At 52.3% G+C, this 12665-nt stretch overlaps 1 protein-coding gene across 1 annotated transcript in view; it reads left to right on the top strand.

Moving 5' to 3' along the window:
- The window catches only part of Mapk8ip3 (mitogen-activated protein kinase 8 interacting protein 3), a 55873-nt gene that overhangs the window by 16260 nt on the left and 26948 nt on the right, over positions 1 to 12665 (top strand). The window contains exons 3-9 of the mRNA XM_013011263.1: positions 4024 to 4094; positions 4301 to 4392; positions 5655 to 5678; positions 7705 to 7756; positions 11499 to 11745; positions 12271 to 12373; positions 12469 to 12628. Of these exons, the coding sequence (XP_012866717.1) occupies positions 4024 to 4094; positions 4301 to 4392; positions 5655 to 5678; positions 7705 to 7756; positions 11499 to 11745; positions 12271 to 12373; positions 12469 to 12628 (749 nt within the window). The remainder of the gene's footprint in view (positions 1 to 4023; positions 4095 to 4300; positions 4393 to 5654; positions 5679 to 7704; positions 7757 to 11498; positions 11746 to 12270; positions 12374 to 12468; positions 12629 to 12665) is intronic.

Here is a 12665-nt window from a genome sequence, read left to right as displayed (position 1 = left end):
GTAGAAATGCGCAGATAAAACACTCAGTAATTACACAGGCCTATAATACTTCCTTGGCGTAGAAAACATTTCATTGTTGGGCTGGGAATGTGGCTTAGTGTTAGAGTGTTTGTCTAGCATGCATGAAGCCCTGGGTTCGAGTCCACAGTACCACATAAAAAAAGGAAGTGGCGCTGTGGTAGAGTGCTAGCCTTGAGCACAGAGAGGCTCAGGGACAGTGCCCAGGCCCTGTGTTCAAGCTCCAGGACTGACCAACAAGAAAAGAAGAAAAAGAAAACATTTCACTGTGAAAACTGAAAATATTTCACTGTGAAAACTTCACAGCCCCTTTCTTAGAGGAAAAAACAATATTGACTCAGATTACAGACTGAAGTGATTCACGGTGTCAGCCCAGCCTGAGGACGGGACACATGCGCAGACAGCCTGTCCCAGAACAAGAGGCCAGGCTCAGAACACAGCTGGCATACATGGTCCTCTTCCCGGTGACAGCCACTGAGTTTGTGTTGCCAGTCAGTGTGGATGAGTCACATGATCACACACCAATTCCTATGCGTCATGTGTACTCTGGGTGCTGAAGCCTAAGACATTTATACTCTGTGCCAGTGTCTGTAAGTTACATGAGTGCAGGGTGACAGTGCTTGGAAATCATGTGTCCTGATGTCTGTACGTCACATGTACACTGAGTACTGATGTCTCTTCAGTTACATGTGTGCTGATGCCACTGTCTGCAAGTCACATGTACACTGCTGTCCTTTTTACTGGGGTCCACAGTGCTATGGGTTCTTGGAGGGGAAGTGGAGGAGACTGCTCTCAGTGGTGCTTGGGTTCACCTAGAAAGGAGTCACACCACGCGAACACAGGATGCTGCCAGACCACAGAGCAAAGTACAGAGCAAAGTGAAGTGGGGAAATTCATTTTTTCCCTAATTTTTTATTGTGATTAAGTGGTTACATAATTTCCCAAATTTCACAGTATTGTGGGATAGTGATGCTCAGTTAAAGTCATGAACACATTCTAACTTTCCTGGAGCAAATTGTCTATCACGGTCTATAACATTTATGAGTTCTATGAGCTTTGCAGTAAGTTATTTCTTCCACATTGGGTGGCATGTACATTTCTTTGTTTTGCATAGCGTCAGCTGTTCCCTCTTTCCCACTTGTTCCCTCCCTCCCATCGCTGCCATTGAGTTGCTTAGTTCATTTTGGTCAGTGACCAGTGCAGCTGATGGGTCCTGCTGTTGTATGCTTTTCCCTGATTCCCTCTAGTTGTATGCTTTTCCCTGATTCCCTCTAGTTCTGTGTCATCTTCCTGGTTCCCCTCCGGTGTACACATATATATCATACATGTGATCAGCAGCATGGGGTTATTTAGTAGTGATTCGACCAGATGAGTAGAAGTCCTTTGTTTCTTAAGTCCTGTTAATTTTGTCATATCACCTAGTATTTTGGATTTAACATCCACTTATCAGGGAGACCATGTACCGTTTGTCTCTTTGCATTTGGTTTACCTTGCTCAACATGATTTCTTCTAGCTCCATCCATTTTCCTGCAAATGCCATTATTTTGTCCTTTCTAATGGCTGCATAATATTCCATTGTGTATAGATACCACAATTTTTTTTTTTTTTTGTCAGTCGTGGGGCTTGAACTCTGGGCCTGGGCACTGTCCCTCAGCTCTTCAGCTCAAGGCTAGCGTTCTACCACTTGAGCTACAGCGCCACTTCCGGTTTTCTGGTGGTTTATTGGAGATAGGAGTCTCACAGTCTTTCCTGCCTGGGCTGGCTTTGAACCGTGATCCTCAGATCTCAGCCTCCTGAGTAGCTAGTATTACAGGCGTGAGCCACCAGCGCCCAGCTATATACCACAATTTTTGGATCCATTCATCTGTGGTGGGATATCTGGGTTGTTTCCATATCCTGGCTATTGTGAACAGTGTTGCAATAAACATGGAGGTGCATGTGTCCTTGTATACTGCTTTCCGAAGTGGTTGTATAAGTGTACATTCCCACCAGCAGTAGAATATGGTTCTTTCTCCGCATCCCCTCCAGCATTTGTCGTTTGACTTTAGGCCGTGGGCCTAAAGTCTGACTGGGGTAAGGTGGTATCTCAGGGTTGTCTTTATTTGCATTTCCTTCACAACCAGGGATGGTAAACATTTCCTCATGTGTTTCTTTGCCATTTTTTATCTCTTCTTTTAAGAAGTCCCTTTAGTTCCCTTGTCCATTTAGTAATTGGATTGTTAGGTTTGGGAGGGATTAGTTTCTTGAGTTCCTTGTATATACTGGATATTAACCCCTTGTCTGATATATTGCTGGTTAATATTTTTTCCCAGTTGGTTGTCTTTCTAGCTTGGTTGCTATAGCTTTAGCTGTGCAGAAACTTTTTATTTTAAGGTAGTCCCATTTGTTGAGTCTCTCTCCAATTTGTTGTAACCCTGGGAGGGGGGACCAAGATGGCGACGGGACAGTAGGGAAATGCCACAGCTTTCTCCAACCAAAAAGAGAGTTCGTATTCCAACACTCAATTTCCCAAGAGACTGACAACAACAAAATGATGAACACCCTGAGGGGCTGGGAATGTGGCTCAGTGGTAGAGTGCTTGCCTCCCATGCATGAGGCCATGGGTTCAATTCCTCAGCACCACATACACAGAAAAAGCCAGAAGTGGTGCTGTGGCTCAAGTGGTAGAACGCTAGCCTTGAGCTGAAGAGCTGAGAGACAGCACCCAGGCCCAGAGTTCAGACCCATGACCAAAGAAAAAAAAAGATGAATACCCCGAAAAAAACAGGAGGTGGGAAAAAAAAAAAAAGAAAAGGAAAAATTTCAGAACAGAGAAGCACAAAGACCCCTCCCCCAACCTTTACTGGCTGCGCAGTGATGCCCCAAGCCCCGGCCGGCCCGGCCCGGCAGGGGCTTCCGAGTCCCCAGAGACACGGGGTTGTCTGCAGCTCACCCACGCAGAAGACGCCTGAGTTACCAGTGTTGGACCCGCTGATCACAACAAACAGAGAAACCTCCAAGCCGGGAGCCTGCACAGATCCCACCCCTGCCCCTCACTCTCCGAGCAGACATCAGGAGGTCAAAATCATTGTGCCACCAGAGCCCAGGACATGCCTTTGTCCCCTTCCCCTCTTGGTGGCCTGAGGACAGAGGGGCTGAGGAAGGCATGCACGCAGCGTGGCCGCTGTCTGCATTGGTGGGCCACATTAATGGGTCACTGTCACTGCTGCTAGTTAGTCCACTGAGCAGGCACCTGTGGGACCCAGGCCCCCCCGTGCCCCACTTTACAGAGGCCTCACTGCAGCCTGGAGGGGCACACCCAGACTCGGCCGTCCCAACCTGGCGCCAGTACCCGTACACGTGTAAGACTTGGCTCCATCTCAGTTGACTTTGATATTCTGTCTAATATGTCTTAGGTTACTCTATTGAATCCTTTTTTTTTTTTTTTTGTCAGTGGTGGGCCTGGGCGCTATCCCTCAGCTCAAGGCTAGCGCTCTACCCCTTGAGCCACAGCACCACTTCCAGCTTTTTCTGTGTATGTGGTGCTGAAGAATCGAACCCGGGGACTCATGTGTGCAAGTCAAGCGCTCTACCGCTGAGCCACCTTCCCAGCCATTGAATTCTTTTCATGAGTTTCTCATGGTAGCCTGTCGGTTTCTCTTGTGGTGCTAATAATTCCTTGCTAAGCAAGTTGTCTGCCACTGAGCTACCCCTCCCTGCCCCCAAGTGCTCATTCCCTTCTCATCTACAATTTCTGAGTTTAGTGGTGATTCAGGAACTCTTGGCCATTCTGAAAAGAAATCACGTTTATGCATTTGAACCTTGCTGGTATTATTAAGAGTGGGGAATTCTCACACATGTGTGGCACATACTATGTGTCACCCAAACTGGTCACAGCCTGCCTCCTGTGGAGCAGGTGGAGCTGTACCAGTCACATCAGGTGCTAGAGTCTGGCTGTGGCCCAGGGCAGAGGTAGTAAGTCCCTCCGTGGGCAGTGCAGCTGACCACAGTGCTTGTGTCTTCCAGTCTCCAGGCTGGAGGAGCGGGAGTCAGAGATGAAGAAGGAGTACAATGCCCTGCACCAGCGGCACACAGAGGTAGGCGCCATGGCATCTGCCCCAGGGTTCAAGGGAGTGAGTGTTGATGCAGCCTAACGTCTGCCATTTGCCAGTGGAGCACCTCTGGTGTCGCCTTTGTCTGGTTAAATCCATTCCTCTGAACTTGGCTATTTCCATCTGAGCACAGTGTGGACTATAACACTGGGGCCCGGCAGGCAGCACTAATGACAGACCCCTCTTGACAGATGATTCAGACCTACGTGGAGCACATCGAGAGATCCAAGATGCAGCAGGTTGGGGGCAGTGGCCAGACAGAAAGCAGCCTGCCAGGGCGGAGGTAGGTCACTAAGGGCGCAGTTCTGGCCAGAGGAGGGTGTGGCAGGGGGTCAAGTCTGTCTCTCAGGCTCACTGTCATTGCTCACTGCTTGTAGATTCCATGTCTACAAATTTGCCACTCACTAAAATGCATGGGAAACCTCAGACTCATACTTACTGCACTGTCTCAAATCATGCTTTGAGAAAACATGCAGGCTCTTGATCAAACCAAATTGGGCAGTGTTCAGCCTAATGAGCTGGCTGAGAAGCCCAGGTCCAGAATGTGTTAGCTGGGGCTACTCTGTCACCAGAGGCTTCTCAGCCTGATACTAGGGTCTGTGAGAGGTCCTTCAGCATTTCCTCAGAGCAGTAGTTCAGTGTGCACGAGTTTGTGTTGGAGGAAACTAGACCACATTCCCACTGACTGTCTTGATAGGAGGAGGCCAGGCCAGCTTGCGGGCAAGACTGTCTCCTTCCCTCTGTGGGGCAGGACAGTGCCAGAAGATCGCAGCCCTCTGCCTGGCCCAGGCCCCAGCTCAGGTGCTGGTCTCACTCTGGCAGCAGGACGAAGCTGCCAAAGCCCAGCTCCTTCCCCACTTCCTGTGGCTTTGAACTCAGGGCCTAGGCACTGTCCTTGAGCTTCTTTTGCTCAAAGTTCGCAGTCTACCATTTGAGCCACAGCTCTACTTCCGGCTTTTTCTGTGTATGTGGTGCTGAGAAATCAAACCCAGGGCTTCATGCCTGCTAGGCAAGCGCTCTGCCACCAGCCACACTCCCGGCCCCTCCTTCCCCACTCTTCGTACCACTTGAATCAGGACAGAGCTGTACCACCAGCTTCTGGAAACAGTGTCAAAGGTCATGTCCAGGAGGTTAGGGTCTGGACACGTCTCTGGAATGACCTCATTGGGAGCTCTAGCTCAGGCACAGAATTCACAGGCACTAGCAGGAGCCTATGTGCGTCTGTGTGCTCCATCACCCCCCCCCCCAGCCGAAGTCCTCACGTGTCCCTAGTGCTTCTGTGACTGGACACATGTCCACTGTCCTGCTACACAGTCCCTGTCTGGAGGTCTCTTGTCAAAGCCAAGGTTTGTGCATCGCATGTCTGCCCCTGCAGACATCTGTGTGTAACTATAGTTGTGTAGCGGGGTGTGTAAGACGGGCCCCAGTCTCACCGTCACTGTCTGTGCGCTTTCCCTCACCTTCTGTCTCTAATGTGATCTCCTTGTCCTGCGCTCTGTGCTGTCGCGGCTGTGTGCTGGCCATTGTGTCTGTCGCTGCCTTCAGTCCTCGCCAGTCATGGAGGAAAAGGTAAAGCCTGAAGGTTGTTGTCTGCCATGGGCTGGGGTCCACTGGGAACTTGAGACAGTCTCAGGAGGGCCAGAATAGCTTTTGGTTTTCATCACAAGCACGTTTCTTGATTAGCATAGACATATTTTCTATACCCCGAACAGCGGATCAAAAGTGCTTGCAAATGCCTTCATAAGCCAGGCGCCAGTGGTTCACTCCTGTAAGCTAGCTCCTCAGGAGTCTGAGATCTTAGGATCACGGTTCAAAGCCAGCCCGGACAGGAAAGCCGTGAGACTCTTACCTCCAATTAACCACCAGAAAACCGGAAGTGGTGCTGTGGCTCACGTGGTAGAGCACTAGCCTTGAGCTGAAGAGCTCAAGGACAGCACCCAGGCCCGGAGTTCAGGCCCAGTCCAAGCCCCATAACCGCAAAAAAAAAAATCCTTCACAGGACTGGTCTGATGGTCCCTTTTCACACACCAAATCACAACATTGACTTCCACCAGTGAGGAGCATGTAGCCAAGCATTGCCTGGCACTGACTGGAGCCAGTGGGCAGGTGGAGATATCATGTCCCCTCCACTCTCAGGTGGTTCTAGACCTATGGCCCAGTACGATCACTTAGCAGCTCTGTATCCCAAGTAGGCTTGATTGGCACTTGTGGGCAGCATCGTCCCAGGGGTGATAGTCTGGAGAAGATGGCCGTTTGCCCACCCCTGGGGCCATGAGGATACAATAAGTGGATAAGAAGGCTGGCCTTTGCGTGAGCCCCATCAGTCAGCAACACCTCCACAGAGATGTTCACCTGGCTCAGCAGCCAGGTCCACATGAGATTCTGTAGGGAAGAGCAAGGGCAGATACCCTGCTCGTGATTACAGATAAACTTCCAGTAGACACAGCAGCTGGCCGAGCGTGGAACATGTCTGCTGTCCACACTGGAATTGAGTGGTCTGTTGTCTGTTCGTCGCCCTTCTTGTGAGGCAGGAGTCCCTTCCCCCACTCTCATCCTCGTGGCATCTCATAACAGCTGGGATGGCCCTGCTTTGGGACCTGTATTCTTCCCAGGATCATGAGTAGAAGTCCTTAATGGGGTCAGGACTGGTCCCCAGGGTATTTTCCAGACCAGAATCGGGAACTCAAGGATGCAAAGTCTGGGCAAGGGGGCTGCAAGTCTGGTGGCAGATAGGGGTGTGGCCTTCCCCAGCCTGAGCTGTGTAGCATTTCAGTGGCCCAGAGACCCTGCCGAATATGGTCAGTTGCTCAGTGCAGCTGAGCCACAGAGGTTCTGGTACCTGGGCAGAACAGAGCCGTCCATCTGTGATGCGGGTTTCAGGACCCGCGTTTAGGCCTTGCCCAGTAACCAGTACAGGCCTGTCCTCTGCAAAGGGTCCTTGGAGCGCAACTGCCTCCTGTCCTGTTTCAGCGCTATGCCTTCCACAGCTCCAGACTGGAGGGGAAGCAAAGGAGCTGGGGGCAGGACTGCGCCCTGTACCCAAGAGGCAAAGGCAGAGCTCACAGCCACTGTGACAGGGAGGCAGATCTTGGCTTTGTCTTGGCAAAAGTCACCACTCAAAGCAAACAGTTACTGCCTGCCTGGCTCCAGAAAACACTACAGGTGCTCTGTGGGGCTGCTAGTGCTGGCATTGTTGGTGTGTTTTGTTTTGTTGTTTTTTTTTTGGTCGGTTGTGGGGCCTGAGTGCTGTCCCTCAGCTCTTCAGCTCAAGGCTTTTTCTGCCTATGTGGTGATGAAGAATCAAACCCAGGGCCTCATGCATACACGGCAAGCCCTCTACCACTGAGCCACCTTCCCCGCTGTTGGTGTCTTTTTAAAGGTGAACTAAATGAAATAGGAAATCACAACATGACAGAAGAGGAAAGGTTACATGGGGTCATAAGTGGAGATGCCCCCAAAGATATAGACACGGCCGCATGGCCATTACCTTCCCAAGCAGCACACCCCACCGTGTGCATGTGTTAAGACAGATTCCTGTTCCCTTATGTGCCTCCAGCTAACCATCTGCTTTCTCTTCTTCTCCCTCCCACTCCAGCAGGAAGGAGCGCCCCACCTCTCTGAACGTCTTCCCCCTGGCTGATGGCATGGTACGTGCACAGATGGGGGGCAAGCCCGTGCCTGCGGGGGACCACTGGCACCTGAGTGACCTCGGCCAGCTTCAGCCCGGCTCCAGCTACCAGGTTTTGTAGCCGTGCGTGGAGTGAGGGCCCCTGCTGCTGGCGTCCCACATCCATCTCGGGGACACAACTCTGTGCATCTCTCCCTGAGTTAGTCCACCCTCCGCTGCTGTGAGTCAGGGATAGAGACACCAAGCCAGGTGTCGGGAGGTGTGGGGTCTCAGATGGACCCTTTGCTGTCACAGCTACTCTTTGTGGCCTTGTCCTGGTACCTGTTAACCCAGGCGATGACTCTCTGCCTCTCAGACCATTCTGCTATCTGATACCTATATGAGGGCTGAGCGTAGCAATGCTGTGCTAAGCTCACTCCCAAACACATGCCTTCTGTCACACCGTTAGGATACCTGTTGCTTCTGCTCTCATGAGCCTTTAGAAACTAGAGTCCGAGGTCTGATTTCTGCTAGGAGGGGACAAGCTCCCTCGTAGCCCCTTCTCCACATGTCCCTGGTAACTCTACTTACTACAGGTTGAGAAACAGGAGCTCCCCGCTCCCCCACCCCAGGTGTGCACAGCCTACCAGTGAGTGTACTTTAAATGTGGCACCCAGAGAAGGCCAGGTCACATTCAGGGCCCCAGATGCCTTGCCATAATTGGGGTGTATGTCTCAGACTATCTGAAAGACAGCAGACAGGGTCATGGCTACGCTGCCAGGTAAGACCTGCCTTCCTTGGGTAGAAGAAGAGATCTTGGCTCCAGGGGATTCAGGGAGGCATTGGGGGACACCTACAGAGTCAACAAGGCCCCAGGGCTCCGGCTGGGGGGGGCGGGCGGGTGAGGGTCCAAGGCTTTGGAAATCTCCCTGCTGCTCCTTTGGCCGACTGTCCTTCCACCTGTGTCCAGCTTGCCTTCGAGGGCTGTTGCATGCTGCCAGCTCTGTCAGAAGGTGACACCGCTGCTTCCGCTCTTGTTCCTGGGGGGAGCCTGTCTCTGAGACACAGAGATGCCTGTCTGCTTTTCACTGTTCTGCTGTTGGTGGTGCCCTGGGAAGAGGGCAGCAAGGCCTATGGGCCAGCCAGTTATGCCAGCTGCCCTCGCCCACCTGTACCTGCTCACACCAGGCCTGTGGTAGGGCTGCCCTGTACGCATCTGTAGAACCACAGGAGCCTCTGAAAGCCAGATGGAGCCCACCTGCGCTGTCCTGCTCCGGGCACCTGCTCGTGTCCGTGTCTGGAGCAGCTTTCCTGGCCACACTGTCTTCTTTCCCTACCACCTTGTCTGGAATAGTCTTGCCATAAATTGTAGTGTTTCATGTTTTAGTTCATTGTATGTTTTGTTTGGTTTATCTTGTTTTTAAAAGGTAATTACATTTATGTTCTTTTAATTTCATGTTCCAGATTTTAAGGTTTTTCTAATTTCTTAATTTTTTGTTTTGTTTTTTTTGTTTTGTTTTGTTTTTTTTATGTACTGTAGTGTTTTAACCAAACAGTTGTGGCTACTCATGGTGAGGAAAGACCGCTAAGAGTGTGGGGTCTTTGCAATACATTGGAGGTCACTGCTCCCGTTGATGTTAGGAGGTTGAGAGGTTTGCCTTAGGTAAGTGTCAGCCAGGGGGAGTGTCCCCTGGGTAAGTGGCGGTCCTGTAGGATAACAGAGCTGGGGCTCTGGGGGCAGCCTGGCCAGAGGGCAGGAGCCCCACTGTGACCAACAGGGTGCCTGCAGTCAGGGGAACACAGCCATCAAGGAAGGTGGTCTGGAAATGTGTTTGGCTCATGCCCCTGGCTTTAGCCCAGCCTGAGTGGAGTCCCTAGTTTGCCCTTGCTGGGTGGTAGCCGAGGCCTGCATCTGGTGGGCATCTGGTGCCCTGATGTGGGGCAGGTGCAAGTTCTTAGCGAGCTGCACCTGACGGACCTGTGTGAGCCAGCTTCGCCTTCTTTACCACTCCTTCTTGTGGTGGGCATGAAATGTAGCCTGCATCTAGCTCAGACCAAAAATGCAGACATGAAGCTGCTCCTACACCAGAGGGGCCAGGCTCACCTGAGCTGCTTCCCTGGGCACTGCTGGTGTGTGGGCACGGTGGAGCAGCATCCCTGACCTCTACCAGTTCTGTGTGGTGACAACAAAGCTGTCCCTGCATCTCAGTCACCCCCTTGAGAGGCTGTTGTAGAAGGTATGTGGCACTTTGAGATTTCTTATGTAGAGACTCAGGAAGCTGGTGGATGTCTTGCCCTGAGGGGCCCCTGAGCCCGCAGAGAGTGAGGCCACCACAGTTGTACAACTGCCCCCTAGTGCACTTCTCAGTTCAAGCCCCGCCCTCACCCCGCTCTGGACAGGGAGGACCATACACCTTCCTCTCCACTCCCCGACCCTCCTTTGGGGACCCCGAAACCAGTACAGGGAGCCTCCTTGGTTTCCCCAGCTGTTCTCTGCCGTAAGGGAGCACAGAGAAGAGACCAAGGGGACACAAAGGCCATCTTCTGCCTGGGCGTCCCAGATGACCAGGACAATACTCAGGGTCATGTGGTCCTCCATATGTCTTAAGTAAGTATAAGGAGTGTTTAGGGGCAATTTTTGTTGATATTGTCCAGATTTATTTATTTTTATTTTATTTATTTTATTTTTTATTTATTGTCAATCATGGGGCTTGAACTCTGGGCCTGGGCGCTGTCCCTGAGCTCTTCGGCTCTATCACTTGAGCCACAGCACCACTAGACTTTCCTGCCCCGGCTGGCTTTGAACCATAATCCTCATAGGATTACAGGCACCCAGCTTGTCCAAAATTTTTAACAGGAAATACCATAAGAAAACAATGTGTTTCATGTTCCATACCCTCAAATAGACACTTTTTTTTTTTTTTCCCCAGTCCTAGGGCTTGAACTCAGGGCCTGGGCTCTGTCCCTAAGCCTCTCTGTGGTCAAGGCTAGCACTCTACCCCATAAGCCATAGTACCACTTCTGGCTTTTTCTGTTTATGTGGTACTGAGGAATTGAACCCAGGGCTTCATGCATGCTAGGCAAGCGCTCTACCACTGAGCCACATTCCCAGCCCCTAAAGAGATTCTTTAGCACTAACTACAGTGTATAAAAAACTGAGCTGAGAATTCTCCCTCACACCTTTGGTAGTGTCCTATTTTGTCAAAATGGACTTTGAGGCCATTTGAATTTATATTGATGTTAGGGCCAGTTCAGCCATGGAGAGAAGCATCACACACATCCGTTAGGCAGCCACAGGTGTGAGACGCTGTAGCTGCGTCCCGCCATTGCCTTCAGCCACAGCTGGGTAGGCAGTTCCTAGAGAACACGGGGAAGAAGGGTGGGACCACCCCCGCATGCCGCATAGCCCACCTGCCCTGCCGGCTGCCTCCTAGCTGAAGGTCCCAGGTGAGGCATTTGCCCCGGGTGCAACTGGTTTCTGTCCGGCCACTGACTGTGAACTCACCCACTGTGTCCTCCGTGTCCTCTGTCACATCATTCCTATCCCTCACAGCTTCCCTGTGGAAGACGCAAACAGGAAGCCAGGTGGTGGCTGCTTCTGGGAGTCTTGAAGCAGCTGCCATTTGAGCAGAACAACTCAGAAGTGACTGGGCCAAGACAAGGAGCTGCCACGGGGCAGAGGGAGCTCATTCCCCCGCGAGCCTGTGGCCACAGAGTTACAAGCAGCCTCCTGTGGCCTGTGCTGCCGTGCCCGGCCTCCCCCTCCCTGTGTCTGGCCCTAGGGTCCAAACGATGAGATGTCTGAGTCCGGACAGTCCTCAGCCGCTGCCACACCCAGCACCACAGGCACCAAGTCCAACACGCCCACGTCCTCCGTACCCTCTGCTGCAGTCACACCGCTCAACGAGAGCCTGCAGCCGCTGGGGGAGTTCGGCGGTGGCACAAAGAACAACAAGCGGGCGCGGGAGAAGCGCAACAGCCGCAACATGGAGGTCCAGGTCACCCAGGAGATGCGCAATGTCAGCATAGGTATGCAGCCGGCCCGCCGCCTGCCTGCCTCGCCCAGGCCCAGGGAGCTGTCTTCCCCATGGGATTTTAGTTTGAACAGTTAGAACCGTGAGCCCACACTTCCACAACAAAGACCACAGGTGAGGTGGCTTTGACAGCGGAACTTTGTCTTCTCATCCCATGTGATGTGTGGGCATGGCCGGCTCCTCAGCCCCCTTACGAGGCCTGCTGGTGACTGCCTCTTTCTGCATCCTCACGGGGCCCAACCGTGTGCCCCATGCCGGTTGGATTAGTACCTGCCAGTTACCTCTTGTGGAGACTCATACTGCACATTCAGTCCTCCTGTAATAAGAGAAAAAAGAACGTAGGAATATTTGGTTTCCTCAGATACAACCACAAGGTGATGATCTGCTGGGTCCTGGTCTCGGGTTCTGGGCCCTCTGTGCACAGTGCTAGGGTCTCCAGACACCTGTCCAGAGGAGCTCTGTGAGCAGGGCCAGGGTTGGCAGGCTGTCCTCTGACCCCAGCTTCTCTGTACTCCACCAGGCATGGGCAGCAGTGACGAGTGGTCTGATGTTCAGGACATTATTGACTCCACCCCAGAGCTGGATATGTGTCCTGAGACCCGCCTGGACCGCACAGGAAGCAGGTACTTCCTCAGGCGGGCCCTGGGCTGGGGCTGCTTGTCCTCTGAGTTGGTCCCTTTGGTGAGCTGCTGCCTCACGCTCATGCCTGTTCCTGCAGAGTGGGGGGTGGTCAGCTGTCTGTCAGCTGTGACAGTATCGCTGGGGTAATGCAGGTTGAAGTGGGCTCAGTGTCACAAGTTCAAAAGTCAGTTGTTGACCCTGAACCTTTGGCCTGTGGCAGCACAGCACATCACCCGGGGAAGCATATGGCAGAGGAGGTAGCTTACCTCCTGCAGGCCAGGAAATAAGAGGCTG

Source organism: Dipodomys ordii, unplaced genomic scaffold (assembly GCF_000151885.1).
Source record: "Dipodomys ordii isolate 6190 unplaced genomic scaffold, Dord_2.0 Scaffold14, whole genome shotgun sequence".
In the NCBI taxonomy this organism is placed as follows: Eukaryota; Metazoa; Chordata; class Mammalia; order Rodentia; family Heteromyidae; genus Dipodomys; species Dipodomys ordii.
This window is presented reverse-complemented; position numbering and strand designations above follow the sequence as displayed.